Genomic DNA, 26,492 nt, shown 5'->3' with positions numbered 1-26,492 from the left:
TTACATCTGTTTTTTCCCACAGATCAAAGTGTTTAGGCACATCTAGAGATGGCCGTAGCCAAAGGATAGTGTCTGGGTGGCAGGTTAACATGGATAGAGAGGTTGTCGAGAGGCATTTAGCTACACTGGATGAGTTCAAATCCCCTAGTCCGGATGAAATGCACCCGAGAGTACTCAAAGAACTTTCCAGAGAACTTGCACAGCCTTTGTCCATCATCTTCGGAACCTCTTTAAGGACTGGAGATGTCCCGGAGGACTGGAAAAGAGCAAACGTTATTCCGATCTTCAAAAAAGGGAGGAAGGATGACCCAGGAAACTACAGACCAGTGAGTCTGACCTCTGTTGTGGGGAAGATAATGGAACAGATATTAAAGGGAGCAATCTGCAAACACCTGGAGGACAATTTGGTGATCCAAGGAAGTCAGCATGGATTTGTCTCCAACAGGTCCTGCCAGACCAACCTAGTTTCCTTTTTTGACCAAGTAACAGGTTTGCTGGATCGGGGAAATTTGGTTGATGTCATTTACTTGGATTTTAGTAAAGCTTTTGACAAGGTTCCCCATGATGTTCTGATGGATAAGTTGAAGGACTGCAATCTGGATTTTCAGATCGTTAGGTGGATAGGGAATTGGTTAGAGAACCGCACTCAAAGAGTTGTTGTCAATGGTGTTTCATCAGACTGGAGAGAGGTGAGTAGCGGGGTACCTCAGGGCTCGGTGCTCGGCCCGGTACTTTTTAACATATTTATTAATGATCTAGATGAGGGGGTGGAGGGACTACTCATCAAGTTTGCAGATGACACCAAATTGGGAGGACTGGTAAATACTCCGGAAGATAGAGACAGAGTTCAACGAGATCTGAACACAATGGAAAAATGGGCAAATGAGAACAAGATGCAATTTAATAAAGATAAGTGTAAAGTTCTGCATCTGGGTCAGAAAAATGAAAAGCATGCCTACTGGATGGGGGATACGCTTCTAGGTAGCACTGTGTGTGAACGAGACCTTGGGGTACTTGTGGATTGTAAACTAAACATGAGCAGGCAGTGTGATGCAGCGGTAAAAAAGGCAAATGCTATTTTGGGCTGTATCAACAGGGGCATCACATCAAAATCACAAGATGTCATAGTCCCATTGTATACGGCACTGGTCAGACCACACCTGGAGTACTGTGTGCAGTTCTGGAGGCCTCACTTCAAGAAGGACGTCAATAAAATTGAAAGGGTACAGAGGAGAGCGACGAAGATGATCTGGGGCCAAGGGACCAAGCCCTATGAAGATAGGTTGAGGGCCTTGGGAATGTTCAGTCTGGAGAAAAGGAGGTTGAGAGGGGACATGATAGCCCTCTTTAAGTATTTGAAAGGTTGTCACTTGGAGGAGGGCAGGATGCTGTTTCTGCTGGCTGCAGAGGAGAGGACACGCAGTAATGGGTTTAAACTTCAAGTACAACGATATAGGCTAGATATCAGGAAAAAGTTTTTCACAGTCAGAGTAATTCAGCAGTGGAATAGGCTGCCTAAGGAGGTGGTGAGCTCCCCCTCACTGGAAGTCTTCAAACAAAGGTTGGATACACACTTTTCTTGGATGCTTTAGGATGCTTAGGGCTAATCCTGCGTTGAGCAGGGGGTTGGACTAGATGGCCTGTATGGCCCCTTCCAGCTCTATGATTCTATGATTCTATGAAAGAACAGAACAGTAATAAAACAACAACCAGAACTGTTAGAAGCAAAGCAGATGATAACCAGAGAAGATATATGAGTGACATTAAACAAGGATTAGAGCCAGCAGGCATTTTGTCCTGCAACTTTATCCCAGAGTACTGGTCAGACTCAGGATTCTGCTTTCAAAGACATTCCTCTAGTCATTCTGTTTTTTTTGGGGGGGGGGGGACAAGATGCCCTTTTAACTTCAGAGCAGAAGAAACCCTCATGGTGAGTATCCAAGGTTCTGTTCTTGCTCTGAGGAAGAGGGCATCTTGGAGTGGGACTTCCAGTGGCAGTGTCCTAATGACAGGTGGAAACTGACAGGCTTCTACCACATCCTGCAACACTCTATACCCAAAGGTAACATCAGCTGAGGAGAAGGAATTAAGTCTGTGGTGTCTGACAAAAGGAGAGACTGAAAACTATGTTGTCACCTTGCATATTTCCTCCACTTAGGCTTGATAATCAAAGGCTACAAATACAGCTGCACTTTTCACTAGGTGGACTGTGATTCCTCCTGGAACCAGAATATTGTTTGCCTTGTAGGCATGCAGCAGCACTACTGATTTGTGTAGCTGATGGCTGATCTGGACATCGTCTTCCCTTATTTGCAGAAGGAAGGGAGATGAATCTCCTGACTCCTGTGAAAAGTTGAGTTCACCTTAGAGGTGAGGGTGGAATTCAGCCTCAGTACCATCTTGTCCTTATGGAGGATATATAGGCCTTTGCTGGCTGACAAGGCTCCGTTTTGAGAAACTTCTAGCTGAAATCACTGCTGTGAGAAAGGACATTTTTGTGCACATATGCACAAAATATGCACATATGGACCACAGTAGGGTTGATCTGTGCAACCCCCTGGAGAGAGCAGAAGATCATAGAATCATAAAGTTGGAAGGGGCCATACAGGCCATCTAGTCCAACCCCCTTGCTCAACGCAGGTTCAGCCCTAAGCATCCTAAAGCATCCAAGAAAGGTGTGTATCCAACCTTTGCTTGAAGACTGCCAGTGAGGGGGAGCTCACCACCTCCTTAGGCAGCCTATTCCACTGCTGAACTACTCTGACTGTGAAATTTTTTTTCCTGATATCTAGCCTATATCATTGTACTTGTAGTTTAAACCCATTACTGCGTGTCCTTTCCTCTGCAGCCAATGGGAACAGCATCCTGCCCTCCTCCAAATGACAACCTTTCAAATACTTAAAGGCGGCTATCATGTCCCCTCTCAACCTCCTTTTCTCCAGGCTGAACATTCCCAAGTCCCTCAACCTATCTTCATAGGGCTTGGTCCCTTGGCCCCAGATCATCCTCGTCGCTCTCCTCGGTACCCTTTCAATTTTATCTACGTCCTTCTTGAAGTGAGGCCTCCAGATATGAGGATGTCCCTTCAAGGGATGCCAGCTACATAAGGGAGGACTATGGTGATAGCTGCTACCTGGCAACAAAGAGTAGGCATTTTTAGTTTTTGCTGAAAGAGGACCAACCAATGGCCCAGGCCAGGCCTGAGGGGGATGATGTGCTTGCATTGGCTTCACCTCCAGAAGGTTCTTCCTTCTTGTGGAGGCCCTCTGAGAAGTCATGATGAGCACCTGTGATTCAGGAGGCTATTCCTTTCAAGAGTAACGTTGTCAAGGAGTCCTTCTGGTCCAATGGAGGAGCCTGGCAAGCCATCGGAGCCTTCCAGGGACCAAACTGGCAGCGAAGAGAGCCATGTGCCCCTCTGAAGCCATTTTCATGCATTTTTGTGGCACACTTCTAAGTCCTTTTGTTTAGGGCTCCAACAGTCTTCCTAGGCTGTTCTGGGCTACACTCAGAAGGGGAGCTCTCTTTGCAAGGACAGGGACTCCATCATTTTCAGAGGTAAATTCATCTCTTTAAGTCCCTCCAGAGCCTCCGCTGGAGGTTCGCCACTGGGCCATTCTCTTCCATGTTCCTTCAAGGAAGGAGGGGGAGCATTGGAGCAATGAAAAAATTGTGAAGACAAAATCAGTAGCAGAGCCAAGAGGAGGTGTGAAAAAAGGTGTAAAGAAAAAGAGGGCCAGGCTGAAGACGTTAGGAAACTCTCCCTCAGCTATGACATTACTCTAGGAGAAAAGCAACTAAAACCTGTCCTTGCTAATGAGGCAGGAAGCAAACTGAGCCAGAGCAGCTCCCACCCAGATAGAATCATAGAGTTGGAAGGGGCCATACAGGCCATCTAGTCCAACCCCCTGCTCTACGCAGGATCAGCCCTAAGCATCCTAATGCAAGCTGAAGAGTTTCAATGACAGGAAGCTGAAGAGTTTAGCCCTGCCTCCCTGAGCAACTGATAAGAATCATCCATTTCAAGATGCCTTCTTCCTCCTCAGAGTGAGAATCTGTGTCCCTTCAGACAGGTCATTGACCTATAAGTAACTCTTAGCATGACGGTTTGGGGAGAACAGCTCCAGACCATGGTTCCAGTTTTTCAGCAAGTTCTATCTACAGAGGCTCAAGAAACACCATAGCTCCCCAAGTTGCAACCAAGGATTGGGGGGGGGGGAAGGTTTGACCATACCCTTCAGTGTATTTACCGCTAATGCCTTACCCCAGTTCTCCCATTTCTTTGCCAGACTTGTGGTGCTGCATGAAGACCAGCCATTTATTTTATCTCCCAATATTTCCCTATTTCTCAAACTCCCATGCTTAACTCCCACTGGAGGGGCCAAATGCACCCTTGTGAGAAATTACACATTGAGTTTTCTACATCTTCCAAGCTTAAGTACTATTCTATCAGCTCCCGGTCTCAGCCCCCAGACTGCTCTTCTCCTCTTCCATCATCTCTTCTTCCGGCACACCTATGCATCAAGTTCATATTCGCCTCACCTCAACACCCCCAGCTGTACAGACTTCTCTGCTCCCAGCTGTTCCAGGGTTTGCAGCAGCAGCAAGAAGTGTTCACGGTCTGGCAAAAGCTCAGAGCCATCTCCCTCAGTGCCAACCCCTTCATCACAAAGGCAGCGCTCCAGGGCCAACACCACCTCCTTCGAAAAGCTGGTGTCACGGAGGCTGCTTAGCAATGCAGGTACATCCATGTCCTTCAGCTCAAAGGTAGCCTCGGGATCTGAGGAGGGGGAAAGAAAGAGACAGGAAAGACAAGGCTCCTGTGAGTCAAAACAACATCCCTTTAAATGAACTATGGTAGAACCTTAGTTGATGATCATGGCCCAGTGACTAAGACTTTGGACAAATCAAAACCTGAAGGATATAGCGCTTTTCACCTCTTCCCTTTTAAGGCTTCTAAAAGGTACAGACTGGTAGCCTTGACTTGGATTGCTCAGGCTAGCCCCGTCTCTGAAGCTAAGCAAGGTTGGCCCTGGATAGTATTTAGAGGGGACATCACCCAGGAGGTCCAGGGTCGCAATGCAGAGGCAGGTAATGGCAAGGCAAACCACCTGAATGGCTCTTGCTTTGAAAGCCCTACAGCGTTTGCCACAAGTGAGCTGTGACTTGGCAGCACTTCCCACCCCCCACAGAACGGTAATAGTCAGGTCACGTGTAGTTCACCGTGAAGAGGAAGTTCATGGATGAGAAGTATCAATATGTAACGCTTAAGATAAGGAAACAGAGTGTATATTAATATTCTCCAGGGTTAGAAATATTTAGGATTCGTTGAACATGCAAGCAAAGGAGTCAAGACATTCATAGGTCCATGTTTTCCCCATTTCACAAGATAGAGTTTGGAAATACAGCAAAGCCTTTGGCACTTGCACACTCCAAGCTGACTGTGAAATGCAAAGAAAGATCAAATATCTGGAGGACAGGTGCAAATCCCTACCTGCATTCTCCTGGCTCAGGGGCAGCTTGTGCTCAGCCAGGCGGTTGAGCACAATTCGGGCCAGCATCTCATTGGAGCTCTGGCCTGAGCGGCAGCAATTCTGCAGGACTGAGTGGAGGTCACAGTTTCCCAGCTGCTCCGCTAGGCCCTTGTGGTTGTTGATCAGCATGTTCAGCACCAAGAGCCCATTCTGCACTGCTGAAGAAGCCCTGCGGAGAGGGGGGACAAAAGAGTGACCCTCTGGGCAATCGCCATTGCACGGGGCAGGAGGAAGGATGGACAGAAGGGCAACCATTCAAAGGCCAGTTCAAGGAGCCGGCATCACCAGCCAACTCCCGAGGCCACACAAGGAGCCCATAAGACTGTTTCCCTGCAAAGAGGAAGAACGACGGAGAGAACGGTGAACCAAGCCAGGGTTCCTGCATGGATTCCTCACCCCAGAGGCTTGCTGGAAATAAGAGTGCTTGTCTGGCCTCCCCTTAAGTGGCACAGATCAGGCCTCCTCTACCCAGCTAGGCTAACCCTTTGCTCTTACCCAGGTGTGCCCAACATCTTCTGAACAGCAGCAGGGATGGCGCAAAGCAAGTTGTCGGAGTCTCTGCTGGAAGCAGATCCGATGCTGGCAAAGATCTCCCGCATCATCTGCGCATCAGAGTGGTTCAGAGGATAGGACTTCCCACTGGAACCCAGTAGCTCACAATTCCCAGCACCCACCAGTACTTTCAGAGCCTAAAATGGGGAAAGCAGGCAGGTTTGAGAACTGGGTCAAGCTGTCAAGATTAACAAAAAAGAAACAACCCTACACGTACACACAGTGATCTCATCCAGCTGTATCCCAGTTCTTTCAACTGTTGCCCATCCTCACACATATTGCTCCCTCTTTCTTCTCACTGCCTGCTTCATTTCTCTATCCACTAGCCATATGCTGTCATAGTTCTGATTCAATGTCTTTTAGGCAAAGGCAATTCCATAGGAAGTGAGTTTATTATATGTAGGCAAGACAGACTTGTGTGATGGGGCACATACAGTCCTTTTTGGAAGTGATTAACAATGCAGGAATTCATATTTTATGAAGCAACTGTGATAGCACCAGCCTCTCAAAATTCTTGTTTCAGCTTGTCTGAATCTAAGAAAGCTGGCCTACATATTTTCAAATAACCTCCCTTCTCATTGCAGGCAGCCTTTGCCCAATGCGATATTTCTACTTACCGCCAAGCCAGCCTGCTGCACCAGTGCTGATGTGGGGTACTCCTGCATACAGCCCAACACAGCACGCACCCCGCCTTCTGTTGCAAAAAGAACCCGCCAGTCATACTTTGCCACGAGCACGTAAAGCAACCGCAAGGCCATCACCACCAGCAGCTTCTCCTTCAGCTGGTTGCTGAGTAGCTCCACCAGCATTTTTACCATCTTCTCCCTGCGGGCAGCACAAAGGAGTCTTGTGACTCTGCATACAGTTGTGTCATCCCTTAAAACTGGGCAGATCAAGAACCAGCCTCAGGGAATGGTCTCCAAGAAATTGGAGACCAGCTCAATTAGACAGCATGGAGAAAGCTGTACCAGATTCAGGAGAATGTGCACATAAAAGCAACTGTGCATTCAAGTGTGAGATCTTCATATCCCATATTTGTCTAGATGTACTAAGACACATCTCAGTCAGAAGAGAAATCACTATTCCAAAAGCATCAGCTATTACACAAGCACTGGCTAATATCTTACTTTCCCACAGGAACATACACGGTCTGGGCCCAGTGTACACGAGGGACCACCTCACTGTCTCTACCCCCAAAAAAGCCCTACACTCCACCACTTCTAACTGGCTGGTGATCCACGACCCCAAAGTAACATGTCTGACCTCTGACCCGGCCCCCACCTGGTGGAATGAGCTCCCTGAAGAAATCAGGACCCTACCTGAGCTACCACAGTTCCGTAAGGCCTGCAAAATGGAGCTCTTACACCAAGCATTTGGTTGAGGGTCAACCGAACCAACAACTCCTGCTAGGGCCCCCAGAAATCCCTACCCATGAACTGCTCCTGAACATAGACCAACCTATGGGACCATAGTTGACAAAGTTGTCACCACTGATGTTGGAACCATTGTATTGAAGTGTTGTTCAAATTGTTACTATTGGTTGTTGAGACTACTGTTACCATCCTATTGTTTAAAGTTGTTCAACTATACTTACCCTATGTTTCATGTAAACCACCCTGAGCCACAAGGAAGGGCAGTATATAAATACAATAAATACAATAAATAAATAAACACATTCCTCTTCTCCAGTAAACCAAGGGAACTAGAAGAGACCAGGCTGCAGCTCTTGCACTGGGCAGAAAAAACAGGACAACTGACCTGACAGTGAGTCCACCATCTGCTTTGATGACCTGTCTTGCTTGACCAGGTTCCTCCTCCAAGAGCTTGGTGATGAACCTGAGACCAGCCATCTGCAGCCCAACTTCCGAGCTTGATTTCTGGATGATATCCCCAATATCTGCTATTTTTTCCAAGGAGCTCCTCTTCCCCGTCAACTTCATGCAGCAGAAAACTGACCAGGATTAAAAGACAGATAAGTACAAAATCCTCTTAACTAGAGCCCCACTTAAAGCACTCTCCCCCTGTGTGTAACCACAGCACCTCTTTTTTGCACTATTTACTTCTTCCTCCAGAAACAAACGTGAAAGCTTCCTGCAGTTCACCCCCCCCCCCCCAAGAATGCACAACCAAAATGCAAGCAGGGAGGATGGACGGCACTTACCTTTGACCTTCTCATCCAGTGTGTCTGGGAAAGCAAGTCCTTCTACTTTGAGAAGCTCGTTAATCAGCTGCATGTCCGTTTTCTCTGTTGTGGATGGGGCCGCAGAAGGCACTTCAGCAGAGAACAGTACTTTCCTTGGCTTTTTGGATGTCATGGCTTCAGAAAGGCCACCACTCTCTGGAAGGGTTGCATTCCCATTTTGGGAGTTCTGCTCTGCCCTTCCCTTGTTGAAGGAATACTTGAGATAGATGTGGGAGCTCTGCAGGTCACTTCGGGTGCAGCCCTGGCACAGCTTATTCAACAGCTGCAGCACTCTCTGAGCCAGCTCTACTGACACAGACAGCTGGATCAGGCCTTCTTCATCTAGCTTGGACAGCTTCAAATATAAGAGAGAGACAGTTAAAACGTGCATGTGCATCTTTCTGTAATCCCACTGCACTTCCCAACATCCAGACCCAGCCTTTAGAAGCCAGAAGCAGCAGGGGAATTTCTTGACCTCACTCTTTCGAAGGATACAGCCACAAGATAAGGGAGAGGGAGATCACTGGATTTTTGCTGACAAATTGCAATCCATCAGGTAGCAAATGCAGCAGTTACCCTTTTTGTTTACTGCATTTCCCCTTCTAAGCAGTTTCCTGTTCCTTTTCCATCCTCTTCTTTTCATGTTGCACTTCTCCACTCACCTGCTCTTTGTGGTTCTGCTGGATGAAATGAACTATTTCCTGCTGCTCCTGCGGTTCCAGCTTCTTAATGAAGAACAGCAGCTCCCACCATGCAGCCCGGCTGAGGGTCCCAGAGCGCTCACTCATCTCGTCCGTCAAGTATGGCAGAGCATAAAGACCCCCAAGAGGCTTACAGTAAAATGTCCGAGTAACTGCATGCAGGAAAAAAGAAAAATGCCTAGTGCTTTCTGACATACATAATATAATAGTTAAGGCCCAGTTAGTAGGGACATGCAAGTTGCATGGCTTCCACTGACTTGTGTTCCAGCCAACTTCACTCCAGTCACATGTGAAGCAACATCAGCACAGCAGATAGCAATGGATGACACTATGACAGCATCCTTTGCTTCCTGCGAGATGGAACGCTACTTAGAAATGTTACTGGAGTCACATAGGATTGAGCTACATGGAAAAACAAGCGACAGTATCAAGGAACCAGGCCTATGAACTGGCACAAGAGACAGTTCTTTACAACAGAAGAGGCTCAAAGTGGCTTACACTCGTCTTCCCTTTTCTCTTTTCCCTGTGAGGTGGGTGAGGCTGAGAGAGCCCTGATATCACTGCTTGGTCAGAACAGTTTTATCAATGCCATGGCGATCCCAAGGTCACCCAGCTGGCTGCATGTGGGGGAGCGCAGAATCGAATCCGGCATGCCAGATTAAAAATCCGCACTCCTAACCACTACACCAAACTGGCTCTAGACTCAAGACACAAGGCATGTGATATTTTAAAAACACATATGATTTCAAGTCACACCCAAGTCAAAGGGTGAAAAAAATGTATGTTCAAAAAGATATGCATGTGTATTTCAGAAATTATGGGAGCTCTGAAGGTAACTTTCTATCCACCTCATCTTTCATTAGCACACATGTACTCACTCTCCAAAATGATATTTTACATATCCTGATATTTTCCATTCTCTCTTCTTTTTCCTCCCCAAAGAAATTCCATGATCCCATGTATATGGTTCAAAGCAACTATGCATGAATACTACAGAATGTTCAAGAAAAGGGAACTATTTACCAAGTATTTTACCTCTCCAAAGAAAGAAAGGCATGAAAATAAAGATTACCATAAACATGCATAAATAGGAGTTAGGATTAAGATGCCACTAATCTTACCTGCAGGTAATTTCAGGTTCTCTGTAAGACTGGATACTTTATCCTGGGCAGCCTCCTCTTCTGGCTGTTCCCCCAAACCAGTAATCTCTATCATGTGCCAGTGCACCCAGTAGGTATGTCCTGTAGACTGCCATAATACCTGCAAGTCAAACTGCACAGTTAGAATAATTGCTACCCAACTCTTTCATGTCACATAATACGAGAAGGGGGATACACTTACTGAAATGCAGAAACAGAAACTTGGCAGGGCTTGACAAATTTGAGGTGCCAGGTCACTAAGAGGCCCAGAAATGTCATTGTGGCTCCTACTATCTCCTATGGTAGCAATAACTATAAAATATGATAATACTAAACTACTTTGAAAGAGGCAGCAGTGAGAATTCTCCTGAAGAAGGCATCCCTGGACCCAACTGACTTAAATAATTACTGCCAATGGCTAGTATTCCATTCTTGGGTAACGTAGTTAAGTATATGGTGGTTACACCATTTCAGGCAATCTTGGAGGACTCACAGAATCATAGAGTTGGAAGGGGCCATACAGACCATCTAGTCCAATCCCCTGCTCAATGCAGGATCAGCCCAAAGCATCCTAAAGCATCCAAGAAAAGTGTGCATCCAACCATTGCTTGAAGACTGCTACTGGGCGCAAACACACATGCACGGACATGCTACGCATGCGCATTTGCGCATGGGCTGCCGCGCATGCACGGCGCCCGAATCCCTCCCCACCGGTCCGCAGCCCCAAAAAGGTTGCGGACCACTGGTCTAGAGGACTAATTTTTTACCTATAGATCCTCAATATTCAGGATAATTCTAAAAGGATAGCTGCATTAACCTGTTGTAAAAACAAGCAGTCGTCCTGCTGTCCTCTAAAGAAGTTAAACCCAATTCTTGTTCCTCTAAAACACATTTTTACCATACTTCAAGCCAAGATCACTGCAACAAAGTCTTTTCATCCTTGAGTAAACTGATGTTTACATTTATAGTTATACAAAATTCCATAACAGTAAAGATTATCTCCCTGGCCCACTTATCTAGCTATTTTAACCACCAACCCAAAGTTCATTATTTTCTTCTCTCTAGCATAAGCATATTTTTACTTTCTTGGATGGAGTTTCATAACTCTTCTGTTTTTTTTAATCCGCTACATTTTCAATAAGAACCTAAGTTAGATTCTTATTACCCCATCTTTCAAAAGAAGAATGCTTCACAAAAATGAAAATAAAGCCAATTAAAAACCAATAAAAATGTCAGAAACAGAACAAAAGTTTCTATTACAATAGGAATGCTAAAGATAAAGAAGCAATAACTTAGCTAAAAGCTTAGAAAAGTAAAATAGTTTTGACGTGATCGCTACAATAAAGACCACACTAGGATAAAGTCTCTGGAAAAGATACAGCATGAGAATGGGCCATTCATGGTGGTCTAAGATTATTCTGGATACAGCTCCCCACCTCCTACTTAGGAATTCTTCATTAATGGTTGTATTTGTGAATAAAGGAACTGAAAATCAATTTCAGCCTTCTGAAAGATATTACATAACTGGGGTGCCATCCACAGAAAATGTGGGTGCTTACCCACCTAGTGGTGGGTAATCCCTGATGACCACAATGGGGTAGTTACTGACCTGGAGCCAGACATCCTGGAATGTGAAGTCAAATGGGCCTTAGCAAGTCTGAGCAACAATAAAGCTAGTGGTGGTGACAGCATTCCAGTTGAACTATTCAAAATCTTAAAAGATGATGCAGTAAAAGTGCTACACTCAATATGCCAGCAAATCTGGAAAACTGAGCAATGGCCACAGGATTGGAAAAGATCAGTTTACATTCCAATCCCAAAGAAGGACAATGCCAAAGAATGTTCAAACTACCGCACCATTGCACTCATTTCTCATGCTAGCATAGTTATGCTCAAAATCCTACAAGCTAGGCTCCAGCAATATGTGGACCGAGAACTTCCAGAAGTACAGGCAGGATTTTGAAGAGGCAGAGGTCAAATTGCCAACATACGCTGGATCATGGAGAAAGGTAGGGAGTTCCAGAAGAACATCTACTTCTGCTTCATTGACTATGCTAAAGCCTTTGATTGTGTGGAGCACAACAAATTGTGGCAAGTTCTTAAAGAGATGGGAATACAAGAGCATCTTATTTGTCTCTTGAGAAATTTATATGCAGGTCAAGAAGCAACAGTGGGAACTGAACATGGAATCACTGATTGGTTCAAAATTGAGAAAGGAGTTCGGCAAGGCTGTATACTGTCGCCTTGCCTATTTAACTTGTATGCGGAGCACATCATGAGAAAGGCGGGATTAGAGGAGTCACAAATTGGGATCAAGATTGCAGGGAGAAATATCAACAACCTCAGATATGCAGATGATACCACTCTAATGGCAGAAAGTGAAGAGGAACTAAAGAGCCTGTTGATGCGTGTGAAGGAGGAGAGTGCAAAAGTTGGCTTGAAACTCAACATCAAGAAAACAAAGATGATGGCATCCGGCCCTCTCCATTCCTGGCAAATAGATGGGGAAGAAATGGAGATAGTGACAGATTTTATTTTCCTGGGCTCCAAGATCACTGCAGATGGGGACTGCAGCAAAGAAATTAAAAGACGCTTGCTCCTGGGGAGGAAAGCTTTGGCAAATCTAGACAGCATCCTAAAAAGCAGAGACAACAAAAGCGCATTTAGTCAAGGCTATGGTATTCCCAGTTGCAATGTATGGCTGTGAAAGTTGGACCATAAGGAAGGCCGAGCGTCAAAGAATTGAGGCTTTTGAACTCTGGTGCTGGAGAAGACTCTTGCGAGTCCCTTGGATTGCAAGGCGAACAAACCGGTCAGTCCTAGAGGAGATCAGCCCTGACTGCTCCTTAAAAGGCCAGATCCTGAAAATGAAACTCAAATACTTTGGCCACCTCATGAGAAGGAAAGACTCCCTGGAGAAGAGCCTAATGCTGGGAGCGATCGAGGGCAAAAGAAGAAGGGAACAAGAGAGAATTAGGTGGCTGGATGGAGTCCTGAAGCAGTAGGTACAAACTTAAATGAACTCCGGGGAATGGTAGAGGACAGGAAGGCCTGGAGGATCATTGTCCATGGGGTTGCGATGGGTCGGATACGACTTTGCACCTAACAACAACCCACCTAAATTCTGAAAGCAGGCACCCAAGTAAAGAGTCTCAAAAAGATGTTAATGATCATTGAGCTACAGAGAAAAAACTCTTCCATGGTCCTTTTAGCAACTCTTTAAAGTTAGCACTAAAGAAGGGCAGCTAATAGGGACCTTTAAGTACCGTATTTGCCAGCGTATAAGTCGACCGGGCGTATAAGACGACCCCCCAACATTTCCACTCAAAATATAGAGTTTGTTACATTACATTACAGTACTATGGGCCACTATGGGCCACTATGTCTATCCCAACTGAAGTGCACCCGGCGTATAGGACGACCCCCCCCCCCACTTGGAGGCATGATTTTCAGGGGGGGAAAGTAGTCTTATACGCCAGCAAATACTGTAATTGGCTATTAGGTAGGTCAGTAGATTCTCTCTCTGCTTCTCTTTGTGGGGGATTTTTTTGCGGGAAGAGGGACAAGCTTTTTGATGTGTGTCCCGAAGGCATATAGTGTTGACAGAAACCTGGAACATAATTTTGTACACTGTAGTGTAGACACAGCACATGAGCTTCAGAGCTCTTCAGACAATTTCAGTCACAATAGCTTCCTAGCCATGATGGTAAAACATGACTACTAGATTTTTTAAAATAATAACTTGAGGGGGGGGAATCCTGGCAGTTTTGTTTCTTGAAAATCTGATACTGGCAGTGGAATTTCAGAAATTTTACATAGTCCTGGGTGACACTATCGCTTAAATGCCAACACTGGCTTTCAAAAATGCTTGAAGCTGCCTTCAGGAATCTGAATTATTATTTCAGCCCTGCATGAAGAACACTTTTCACCAAATTCCAGCTTTAAAGTGTTTTCTAGCCCTAAGCAAGAACTTTAGCTAGAACAGATTAGCCTTTTCGAAGGACTTTGAGTGAGGCTAACTAGGAACATCAGTCTTGTAATGTTGGAATGTGAAAATAGTGATTGCTAGCTTATAAACTCTGTGCCTATGCTTAGGAATGCTGCTTTTCTAATGTTGTGTTCCCAAGAGTGCATTTCTGGGGGGGAGGGGGTGTGCCAGAACAGTCAGCCATGAACTCCAGCATCCCCTCTACCCACAATAGCAAGGTTCGTAAGTATGTTGCGCATATCAGGCTAGTGGGATGACGTCAGACTGCCTCTACAATCGGCAACTGGCTGGGACTGTCTCAGGCAAAAGTCAGTTCAAAACAAATAAAAAAAAAACCCTGCCAAATCTGCGGGGGGCAGGGAAGTAGCTGTAAAAAGATAGGAAACACAGACAAAAAAATAACAAGAAAGAAAAGGGTGATCTGAAAAATGTTTTTCCACTCTTTCACCATCACCACCTTTCTACTTTAAAAATGTGTGGGAAAACATTTAGCACAACACCAGAAGCTATCAAGTAGATAACTCTTCAAAATGTTGGTACCATAGTAGTAGTAAAGGAGGGGGGAGGGAGTGAAACAAGGACAAGGGCTATGGGTGGTGGTGTCACTTCTGGTGACGTATCACTACTAGGGGCGTGGCAGGGAGACATGGTCAGCTGACATCAATTCTGGGGGGTCCTTGAAGCCTGAACATTTATTTAACGGGCTCCTCCTGGGTCAATAGGTTGAAAAAGGCTGGCTTAAGTAGAAATGCAATGCTATAATAAGAGTAAGATAAAACATATAGCAACAGATAATACTTATACTTATTTATACATCAGATTCTATATAACATCAGAATTGCTTTGTTGGATGGATCAGGCCACTCTCTATCCAATCCACACTGCTTCTATTTATTTATTTATCTCTTCAATTTGTATCCCGCCACTCCCCAATGGGCTCGTGGCAGGTAACATGGTCTTAAAACCCCATTAAAACACCCCATTAAAAAAAAAACATAACATGGCGGATGATCTCCCAACCTACTTCCCCATCCCAACTAGAGGCGTTGAGAGCATGGGGTGGCATGATGTCCACAGGCCCACAACCTCCCTATGCCGGGGGGGGGGGGCAGCCTATCTCCTCCGCTGGTCCCAGCCTCAACCATAAACCCAGTGGAAGGGCTCCGTTTTGCAGGCCCTGCGGAAAGATGTCAAATCCCGCGGGGCCCGCAGCTTACCTGGGAGCTCATTCTACCAGGTAGAGGCCAGGACCGAAAAGGCCCTGGCCCTGGTTGAGTCTAGACGCTCTTCCTTGGGACCGGGAACGACCAATAGGTTTCCCCCCGCAGAGCGTAAGGCCCTATGGGGAACATAGGGCGGTAGGCGGTCCTGCAGGTATGTGGGGCCCAACCCGCGTATAGCCTTGAAGGTTAGAACCAGCACCTTGAACTGAATCCGGGCAGCAATGGGCAACCAATGCAGCTGCCTCAGCACAGGCTGGATGTGGGCCCACCAAGGTGTCCCAGTGAGGACCTTAGCAGCTGCATTATGCTGAAGTTATGCTGTAGTTTCAGTAATCTATTCTGGAGGTGACCGTCACATGGATCACTGTGGCCAAGTGTTTGGGGGACAGGTAGGGTGCTAGTAGCCAGGCCTGGAGAAGATGGAAGAATGCCTGACCCACTACTCTTTTGACCTGTGCCTCCATAGTCAGGGAGGCATCAATGGTCACCCCCAAATTCCTGGGGGGGGGAGTGCGGGTGGCCGTCCATAAGGAGATAGAGCTGGGTGTCATCAGCATACTGATGGCAACCCAGTCCATAGCTCCACACCAGCTGTGCCAGAGAGTGCATGAAGATGTTAAACAATGTAGGGGAGAGAACCGCACCCTGTGGGACCCCCAGATGTCTGCCAGATGCCTTTTCTCTTACAAAAAAATCACAGAACAAGGTTAGAACCTGTAACACTTCATTCTTCACATAGACCTCATAAGCGCCAATCCATTCAGCTCATTGCCACAGCAAAGCAGTGCATTCAACTTAGACTAAACATACGGCTGAAATTCTTAGAACACACTCTCGCATTTATGTCAATACTTCAGCCAGTTTTGAAGAATGGAGTTGTCCTAGCCCATCTTCGTAAATAATTTTCACAATTACAGAGAGACTCCACTAAAGATTTAATAGATCATCTTGAACTTGTTGCATTTCTGTTTTTCTGGTCTCCATAAATACAGCCTCCAGCCTTTGCCCAAGATTGTATTTCTATTTGCCTGGTAACAAAGACAAGCTAGTAATCCAGTATTTGTAAATGAGCAGAGACCTTTAACAGTGAAAAGGAGAACAGAGTGACTGACATGCTAAACCCAAACAGCAACCTTGCAGAACACTAACTAATTAACTAGGGCTACACATCAGCAGGAGGCTTGTTTCTCTACACAGCAGGAATTAAATGCGGAGAACAGCCATGGGAGGAACACTAATAGGCAACGGAAAGCAAATTTTGGTCTTTTTCAAAACACAAGCAAAAATGGTGGGTGCCTGTCCCGGGGGAGCTCAAGCCCCAAATTTCATGTGGGAGGCAACAGATGGAGGACAAGGAAGGAAGGAAAGAGTAAGAGGATGACTAAGACAGTTGGACAATGAAACAAGTCATCTAGGAAGTAGCAGGTTTCCCTCTCAAGGCAGCAGACTGAACAACATTAGGGTATTTGGGGTATTCAAAAATCAAGGACACTTTCATTAATGTTGTTATAAAGACCACATCAATTAAATAAAAGAGTGTGCGTTGGTAAAAAAAAACCCCAATACATCTCCAGCAATGGTAAAAACAGCTTCACAGTGGCAGTTCTCAGTAGGAAAAGGTCACAAAGCTCTTCTGTGTTCCCCTACCCACCCACTCCTTGGCAGGTCTTCCCCTTGAGATTGCAGACCCAGCACCTGGGATTCCACCAAAATGGTTAGAAAGATCACAGAACTACAGGTAGTTCTGTGCCACTGAGAACTCAACTGAAGCTGCCACTGAGAACTCAAGCTGCCACTGAGAACTCAACTGAACAAGAAAACAATTCTGCTCCATCTTCTATATCGGTGGTCCCAAACCTTTTTATCACCGGGGACCGGTCAACGCTTGACATTTTTACTGAGGCCCGGGGGGGGGGGTAGACTTTTGCCAAGGGACGTCGCCGCTGCCGCCTGAGTCCCTGCTCTGCTTGCTTTCCCGCCAGCACACTTGACTTCCCGCCACCCGCTGGGGGGGTGCTGCGCTGCCAAGGGGGAGCCCCAGCCATGGTGGCCGCTGAAGAGCACCAAAGATGAGCCAGCGGCAGAGTGGCAGGGCAGCCCCCGAGGCAGCAGCTGGGGAGGAGGACAAGGAGTAGCCGCGACCTGGTACCGACTGATGTACGGACCAGTACCAGTCCTTGAACGGGGGTTGGGGAGCACTGTTATATATGACAGCTCTTCAAGAAGATAGTTATCATATCACCTCTTAGTCATCTTCTTTCCAGGTGAAGCAGACCAAGTTCCTTCAACCTTTCTTCATACAACTTAGTCTCCGTACCCCTCACCATCTTCATAGCCCTCCTCTGGACACAATCCAGTTTCTCTACATCTTTCTTTACTTGTGGTGCCCAAAGATAAATACAGTACTCCAAGTGAGGTCTTAGCAGAGAGGAGTAAAGTAGTAACATCACCTCACGTGATCTGGACACTATACTTCTTTTAATAAAGCACAAAATCCCATTTGTCTTTTAGCCACTGAGTCACACTCCTGACTCATGTTCAATACTAAGACCCCCAGATCCTTTTCACACATATTACTGCCAAGAAAAATCACCCTATAGTGAGGCATATTATTTTTCCTACCTAAATTAAGAATTTTACATTTATCACTAACGAAATTAATTTTAGCTCAGTTTTCTAGCCTGTCAAAATAATCCTCTATTCTGATTCTGTCTTCTGGTGTGTTTGCTACCCCTCCCAGTTTAGTGTCATCTGCAAATATAATGACCCCCTCTATTCCTTCATCCAAACTCAAATAATTTATAAATATGTTGAAGAAGAAGAAGCGGAAACAGAGGAGGAGGAGGAAGAAGAAGGAGGAAGAGGAGGAAGAGGAAGAGGAAGAAGGAGGAGGAGCTGGTTCTTATATGCCGCTTTTCTCTACCCGAAGAAGGCTCAAAGCGGCATACAGTCACCTTCCTTTTTCTCTCCCCACAACAGACACCCTGTGAGGTGGGTGAGGCTGAGAGAGCCCTGATATCACTGCTCGGTCAGAACAGTTTTATTAGTGCCATGGCAAGCCCAAGGTCACCCAGCTGGCTGCATGTGGAGGAGTGCAGAATCAAACCTGGTTTGCCAGATTAGAAGTCTGCACTCCTAACCACTACACCAAACTGGCTCTCCAGAACAACAATTTGAACAACACAGAACCCAGGACAGATCCCTGAGGCAGTCCACTCATCACTCCTCTCCAAGAGGATGATGAACCATTAACAAGCACCTTTTGGGTGCCATCTGTCAATGTTCTTGATCCATCTAACAGTAATAGAACCCATACCAGATTTTTACCAACTTGTCAATAAGAATTTCATGCAGAACCTTACCAAACGTTTGGTCTGATATGACTTATTCTTGAGAAAGCCATGTTGACTCTTATAATTATAGCCATCCGTTCTAGCTGCTCAAGGAACAACTGCATGATGATTTGTTCTAAAATTTTACCAGCTATAGATGTCAGGTGACAGGTCGGTAGTTACCTGCATCCTCCTTTTTCCCTTTCTTGAAGATAAAGACATCATTTGCCTACCTCCAATCTCTTGGCACTTCTCCAAGAATTGTGAAAAATAATGGACAGAGGCTCAGAAATTACATCTGCAAGTTCTTTTAGTACCCTTGGATGCAATTCATCTGGCCCAGATGATTTGATTTCATTTAAGAAGGTTAGGTGTTTATGAACTAGCCCTACAGTGATCCTAGGACACAATTCCCATACCTCATCACATGAAATGATTTTGCCATGTTAAACACAATTTCCCTCGCAAGAAAAGACTGAGTAGTATGAGTTGAATAGTTCAGCCCTCTCTTCATCACCTGTTACGATGTCCCTTTCTTGGGCCCATAGTAGTCCTTACTTTGAATGTAACTGAAGAACCCTTTTTTGTTGTTTGTAGCATTTCTTGCTAGCCTCAGCTTTTCTAACACTCTCCCTACAAGCTTTGGTTATTTGTTTATATTCCTCCTTGGTTATAAGGGCCTCGTTCCATTTCCTAAATGAGTCTTCTTTATTATTCAATTCTTTTGAAAGCTGTTTATGGAGCCATCTTGGTTTCTTTAGGTTCCTCCCAGTTTTCTTCTCAAGGGAATTGTATGTGATTGTGCCCTCAGTATTTCACTTTTGAGAAACTCCCAACCTTCTTGGACTTCCATTTCCTTAAGTTTCCCTGACCATGGATTCTATTCAACGTAACTTTAAGTTTGTTAAAATTTGTTCTCCTGAAGTCCAGCCTGTATGTATAGCTTTTCTCTTCCCCAAGATCATAAAGTCCAAAATCACATGTTTACTACTACCAAAGGCACCCACAGCTTTTAACTTGTCAACCATTTCTTCGCTATTGGTAAGAATCAAGTCTAAAATAGTAGACTCACTGGTTGCCCCTTCTACTTTCTGGGAAATGAAGTTGTCAGCAAGACATGTCAAGAATTTATTGGACTTTTCATTTTTAGCAGAGCTGGTCTTCCAACAGATATCTGGGTAATTGAAATCTCCCATGATCACTAAGTCCCGCCTCTCTGAGAACTATGTAACCTGGTCTAGTCAATGCAGTTAATTAAAATAATATCTCTCTGGACTCCAGTTGCTATCATGTGCAATGGGCCTCAGCCAGCAAGAATTTTTATGATCAAGGCCCCTCCCCTTTCGACCTCCTCCAGGCCCATCATAGGCCATTTTGGAAGGTTTTTTTTTTTTACATAACCATATATGGCCATTTTACCCAATAATTTTTAAATTAAAAATATATACAAATGAATTAACTTCTACCCAATCAGAGAAACCCTTCCGGGGACAGAGAAACCCCAGGGTTTCATGAAACTCCTGTTGAGAAAGGCTGGAATAGAGGCCGAGGCCTTCCCCTGACATTGTCTCCTGGCTCCAGGATTCAGAGATTTACTACTTTAATCAGCATGGCTAGGAGCCACTGCTAGACCTATCTCCATGAATCTCTCTAATCCCCTCTTAAAGCTGTCTATGCCTGTGGCCATCATTACATCTTCAGGCAAAGAATTTCACATTTCTATTACCCATTGTGTAAAAAAGCATTCTATCCACACTCTCTATCCCATGCATATTTTTCAAAAACCTCTATCATGTCCCCTCTAAATTGCCTCTTTTTAAAATCATCCTATAGCAACAGCCTGAAAACATCCTACAGACCTGCAGATAGCATGCAAATAATTAAAAAATATTCAACATACTATGCCTCCACCTTCTGGGATCAAAATCTGTTCATAGAACTAACTAAAAGTCATGTATATAGGATCCAAAACTCAGTGCATTATTTAATAAAAAAATATGAACCAAAGGAGGAAACAAAATGAAAGTTCCATCTCCCTGTCCCCCAGTAATTTCCCCCGCTCTGCTTAACTTTACTGCACATCACATACCTGCACAGGAGGCATCCCACTATTGCTCTGGCGAAACTCTCCCTCATCTCCAGCATTAATCTCTTCATAGTCTTCCAGCATGCGCACCGTCATCCCTGGCTTCAGATTCTCCTGTACATATTCTACATAGTTGCTGCGGTCGGAGAAATCTGACAATGTCAAGAACACATTCCCTGTTTTTTTCCGTGGTGAAGGCTTTGGAGCTACCAGAGGCACTTGAACAGCGGTGCAAGTGGGACCCTTTGGCTGAAAGATGGAACGAACAACTCGAGGCTGAGTCTCTCTCAGGGACAGAAGCTCCCTCTCTTGACTGTGATCCCAGCCCATCACCCGCACAAGCTCTGAGATGAGGTTAGCCATGGCCATGCTGAAATCAAACTCCCGCTGCACACGGCTCCTTTCCCCGAAGTTTGCACTGGACGTTGCACAGTCTTGGCGTTCCCCTCCCAGTTCTGTGGTGCTGTTGAGCTTGTCCATGAGAGAGGTAACACACAGGTAGCGTTTAACAAGGGAAAACAGTAGCTTTCCTGGAATCTGAAAAATACATAGCACATCAGACAAAATGTGAGAAAGTAACTTTGCCTTCTAGTTAATATCTGTTCTGTCCTCCTTATTTTTCAATTTCCACTGCCTATCATGAGCTCTGTTTTAGATGTTCTCCAAATTAGACAAGGCCTTAGCTAATCTTAGCTAGTGTTCTCCTCTTTAACTCCAATCTCTAAACTACTCAATCCTCATCTCCTCTGCTTCTCAAAGCATAAGCCCTGGAATCCACTTTTTTCACAAGAGATCCTTTTTATTGCCATATCACAGCAACAGTTGATACCTGAGGAAGATGAATCCCTTCAAAGGACATGCAGTGCTCTTCAGAAGATGTAGTTTCTGCAAACAGCTCCAGGAGAGTATAGCGACTATCAAAATCCATATGCTGTTCTATGCCATCCTGCTGGCTCAGGGACAAGAGAACATAGGCTCGGCTTCCTGAAACCAATACAGGCAAACTTAGTATATATCTTGCTATGGAGATACAGAACATAAAACAGATGTATTCCTATTCAAGATGGTGATACCTTATTTATTGCCAATGCCCCGTAGTAGCAGTAGCAGTAATAGTAGCAGAAAAAGAAGTAGTAGAAGAGCTGATTTTTATCCCCCTCTTTTTACTAACTGAAAGAGTCTCAAGATGGCTTACAATCACCTACCCCTCCTCTCCCCACAGTAGATATGCTGTTAGTTAGAGAGAGGCTTAGAGAGCTTTGAAAGAACTGTGACTGACCCAAGGTCAACCAGCCGGTTGCATGTGAAGGCAAGAATGGACTATGAACAGAAGTTACCATTAAGTCACATATTCTGTTTACAGAGAGATAACATACATTTTTATGAACACAGTAAATGCCCTCATTGAACAGTCTCATAAATCATATATTGACAAAAGACCACCCCCACCTAGAAGAAGCTGACCATTACACCTGGCATTCATAGGGAATTGGTTAGAGAACCGCACTCAAAGAGTTGTTGTCAATGGTGTTTCATCAGACTGGAGAGAGGTGAGTAGCGGGGTACCTCAGGGCTCGGTGCTCGGCCCAGTACTTTTTAACATATTTATTAATGATCTAGATGAGGGGGTGGAGGGACTACTCATCAAGTTTGCAGATGACACCAAATTGGGAGGACTGGCAAATACTCCGGAAGATAGAGACAGAGTTCAACGAGATCTGAACACAATGGAAAAATGGGCAAATGAGAACAAGATGCAATTTAATAAAGATAAGTGTAAAGTTCTGCATCTGGGTCAGAAAAATGAAAAGCATGCCTACTGGATGGGGTATACACTTCTAGGTAACACTGTATGTGAACGAAACCTTGGGGTACTTGTGGATTGTAAACTAAACATGAGCAGGCAGTATGATGCAGCGGTAAAAAAGGCGAATGCCATTTTGGGCTGTATCAACAGGGGCACCACATCAAAATCACAAGATGTCATAGTCCCATTGTATATGGCACTGGTCAGACCACACCTGGAGTACTGTGTGCAGTTCTGGAGGCCTCACTTCAAGAAGGACGTAGATAAAATTGAAAGGGTACAAAGGAGAATGACAAAGATGATCTGGGGCCAAGGGACCAAGCCCTATGTTGATAGGTTGAGGGACTTGGGAATGTTCAGCCTGGAGAAAAGGAGGTTGAGAAGGGACATGATAGCCCTCTTTAAGTATTTGAAAGGTTGTCACTTGGAGGAGGGCAGGATGCTGTTTCTGTTGGCTGCAGAGGAGAGGATACGCAGTAATGGGTTTAAACTTCAAGTACAACGATATAGGCTAGATATCAGGAAAAATTTTTTCACAGTCAGAGTAGTTTAACAGTGGAATAGGCTGCCTAAGGAGGTGGTGAACTCCCCCTCACTGGCAGTCTTCAAGGAAAGGCTGGATACACACTTTTCTTGGATGCTTTAGGATGTTTAGGGCTGATGCTGCGTAGAGCAGGGGGTTGGACTAGATGGCCTGTATGGCCCCTTCCAACTCTATGATTCTATGATTCTATGACTCCCCAGAGAGTTTCCCTGCCATGCCTGCAGCCACAGCATTCTCCTTGCAGCTGAACTCATAGCCACTCACATCTAGAGAGGCATCCACCATGATGGCTAGTGCCTTTAGGATTCTGGACACTCCTTCCATCAACCTCTTATCCAACTCCAGTATCAGTTGCACGACTTTCCTCATCCATATCATGGAACCCCTGGCCACAACCGAATTAACAGACATTGCTCTGGAAGCCATAGTAGCAAGCAGGTTTTTCTCAGTGCAAAATCTGCTTTCCTATCCAGATGGTCTTTTATTCGCCCTTGACATGGGTTTACTGCTCTATATTGTCTTTCAAAATATGGCCGTAAAGAAAAAAGTTTAGGCACTACCTCATCTGGAGGGGAGAATTCTTTATTTCCCTCAGGCCTTTTGGGGTCCTGTGTCACTGCCCCTTCCCCATCTGCTGCCTTCTGCTTTAAATCCAAGGCAGCCAAACATCTCCCCAGGAGGTACTGATAATCCTCAGGATTAAAGCACCTTTTTGATTGTTCTGGCAAAACCATTTCCTTCAGAATTTCTTCATCAGAAAGAAATTCACCCTCGCCTTTTAAAGAGGTTTCTTATCAGAGCGATAAGAAGATCTGGAAGGACAAACATACACATGTTTCAGGGCAGCTTTAGTTGGGTAGGAAGTCCATGGTTCTTCCTCCTTCTCTGAGTCCCTTTCATGTCTACAGGGAAGGGAACCTCTCTCTTCTGGCGCTCTTCCCTCTCCCTTCTTGTGACCACCTCCCCTGCATCAGCTTTTTAGCCACCTCTGTAATGCAACCCAGAAGTTCTGGCAAAAGGAGACAACCTGGAGGCCCTTACTGTACTGCCATCAGCTGCAGGGATCTCCACCAGTGTAGGACTTATTTGTGCCACATGTCCTTCGTGGCTGCCTATACTCATCTTGTGCACAAAATAGCGTCCACAAGCCACTGCACTTGCTAGCTTCCCCAGGATCCTGTGTCATTTGGCTGCGCTCTGGGAAACTGGGTTGTTGGTCAGGATAGAGAAGATCTCAGGAGACACGCCCACTGACATAGCTCCCACAGAGGCCAGAACTAGGAGGCGTTGAGCTCCCCCCCCCCCAAAAAAAGGAGAATGTAATCCACCTCTCCTGTTTCCATGCTGCTTTGCTGCAGGCTGCTGGAAAGCATGCCCTTCCAAGCCTCTAGGAAGCTGCCTCTGGGCTGATCAAGCACCTTTAACAGCAAGATCCTGTTGCCCCAGATTTTTAAGCTAGAGATAGAGCCATTCTAAATAGTTCTCCCATCTTAACAATGATTTCAGCCTAGGTTCAAAGCTAATTATGAGTACCTAGTTAAGCATGAATTATTAAGTCCAGGAAGAGAAAGACCTTATGCATCATTAAGGCCAGGAGGATAAGGCCAGCCTTGAAGATAGCAACAAAATGAAGAATTATCCCAAACAATGGTGGTCCAAGGGTCTGAACTGGAGCAACAGGGTGACGATAACACTTAGATGTTGCATAATTTTATGAGGCTTCAAACTTTTGTCCATTTTTACCATTATTTATTATTATTATTATTATTATTATTATTAAATTTATATCCCGCCTCCCCCGGAGGCTTGAGGCGGGTCACATAAAACCAATCCCATAAAATCAATACAATAAGAACAATAAAACATGGTACATTAATTAAGACAAGGCAAGAAGGCAAGAAAGGTTCATTATAAACTAATCCAGTTTCCACAACCCCACTAAAAAGGAGAAGGCGAGGGCTGATGACACACACAACCACCACATTTGTTGGGGGGGGGCAGATCTTCCTTGCTGCCTGGCCTCAACCAAAAGCCTGGTGGAAGAACTCTGTCTTGCAGGCCCTGCAGAATGTTGAAACTCCTGCAGGGCCCACAGCTCTTCCGGGAGCTCATTCCACCAGGTCAAGGCCAGGACCGAAAAGGCCCTGGCCCTGGTCGAGGCCAGGCGATCTTCCTTAGGACCAGGAATGACCAATAGGTTAGCCCCCACAGAGCCCTGCGGGGGGGTATAGGGTGATAGGCGGTCCCTCATATACGCTGGGCCCAGACCACGATGGCCTTAAAGGTCAAAACCAAAACCTTGAACTGGATCCGGAATATAACCGGTAACCAGTGCAGCTGCCTCAGCACTGGCTGGATATGGGCCCTCCAAGGTGTAGCTGTGAGGACCATAGCAGCTGCATTTTGGACCAGTTGCGGATTCCGGGTCAAGCCCAAAAGCAGGGCAGTGTACAGCGAGTTACGGAAATCTAATCTGGAGGTGACTGTCGCATGGATCACTGTGGCCAAGTGTTCAGATGACAAATAGGGCGCTAGTAGCCGAGCCTGGCGAAGATGGAAAAATGCCTGGCCAGCTACCTGCTTGACCTGTGCCTCGAGTGTTAGTGAGGCATCAATGGTCACCCTCAAATTTCTGGCCTGAAATGTGATCTTGTTGCGTCCCGGCCAGAGAGGGTAAGTGCACTTCCTGGTCTGTTCCCCTACAGCCCAACCACAGGACCTCCATCTTGGAGGGGTTGAGTTTCAGGAGACTCTGCTCGAGCCGTCCAGCCATGGCTTCCAAACACCTGGCAAATGGTTCTGGGGGAGAGTCCAGGCGGCCATCCATGAGGAGAAAGAGCTGGGTATCATCAGCATACTGATGGCAGCCCAGCCCATAACTCCGCACCAGTTGAGCCAGAGGGCGCATAAAGATGTTAAATAATGTGGGGGAGAGCACCGAGCCCTGTGGGACCCCGCAAGGGAGCCGGTAAGGGCCCGATAAATCTTCCCCCACTGCCACCCTCTGTGTCCGGTTTTGGAGGAAGGAGTGTATCCAGCGCAAGGCTGTACCCCTTATCCCCGTACCGGCGAGGCGGCTCGCTAGCAGCTCATGATCGACTACGTCAAACGCGGCCAACAGATCTAAAAGAACTAGCACAGCAGAGCTGCCTCGGTCAAGCTGGCGAAGGAGGTCATCCAACAAGGAGACCAACGCCGTCTCAACCCCATGGACTTTTTATAAGCATTTTTATATATCCTTTGGAAGTATTTAGAATTTTTTAAAGTAAAAAGATGCAATGTCTTATTTTATATAGGGTATGTACCTGCACATTTATCTTGTGTAGTACAAGGTGTTGACAGCATAAAATATAGCTTAGGTGTTTCCCTTTACAACGACTGAAAGCGTGCCAAGGAATCAAACT

The 26,492-nt window shown here is 45.7% G+C and overlaps 1 protein-coding gene across 3 annotated transcripts in view; it reads right to left on the bottom strand.

Annotated features, from left to right (window-relative positions):
- Positions 1–26,492, bottom strand: part of LOC143837214 (cullin-9-like) — a 77,462-nt gene that overhangs the window by 30,010 nt on the left and 20,960 nt on the right. For all 3 annotated transcript variants that reach the window (XM_077336818.1, XM_077336810.1, XM_077336827.1), the window contains 10 exons: positions 21,567–21,721; positions 20,741–21,274; positions 10,091–10,229; positions 8,931–9,121; positions 8,248–8,623; positions 7,845–8,037; positions 6,704–6,911; positions 6,030–6,223; positions 5,495–5,703; positions 4,543–4,780 (listed from right to left, as the gene is read on the bottom strand). In XM_077336818.1, coding sequence (XP_077192933.1) covers positions 4,543–4,780; positions 5,495–5,703; positions 6,030–6,223; positions 6,704–6,911; positions 7,845–8,037; positions 8,248–8,623; positions 8,931–9,121; positions 10,091–10,229; positions 20,741–21,274; positions 21,567–21,721 — 2,437 coding nt within the window. The remainder of the gene's footprint in view (positions 1–4,542; positions 4,781–5,494; positions 5,704–6,029; positions 6,224–6,703; positions 6,912–7,844; positions 8,038–8,247; positions 8,624–8,930; positions 9,122–10,090; positions 10,230–20,740; positions 21,275–21,566; positions 21,722–26,492) is intronic.

The sequence above is a fragment of the Paroedura picta genome, chromosome 1 (genome assembly GCF_049243985.1).
Source record: "Paroedura picta isolate Pp20150507F chromosome 1, Ppicta_v3.0, whole genome shotgun sequence".
Taxonomy (NCBI): Eukaryota; Metazoa; Chordata; class Lepidosauria; order Squamata; family Gekkonidae; genus Paroedura; species Paroedura picta.
This window is presented reverse-complemented; position numbering and strand designations above follow the sequence as displayed.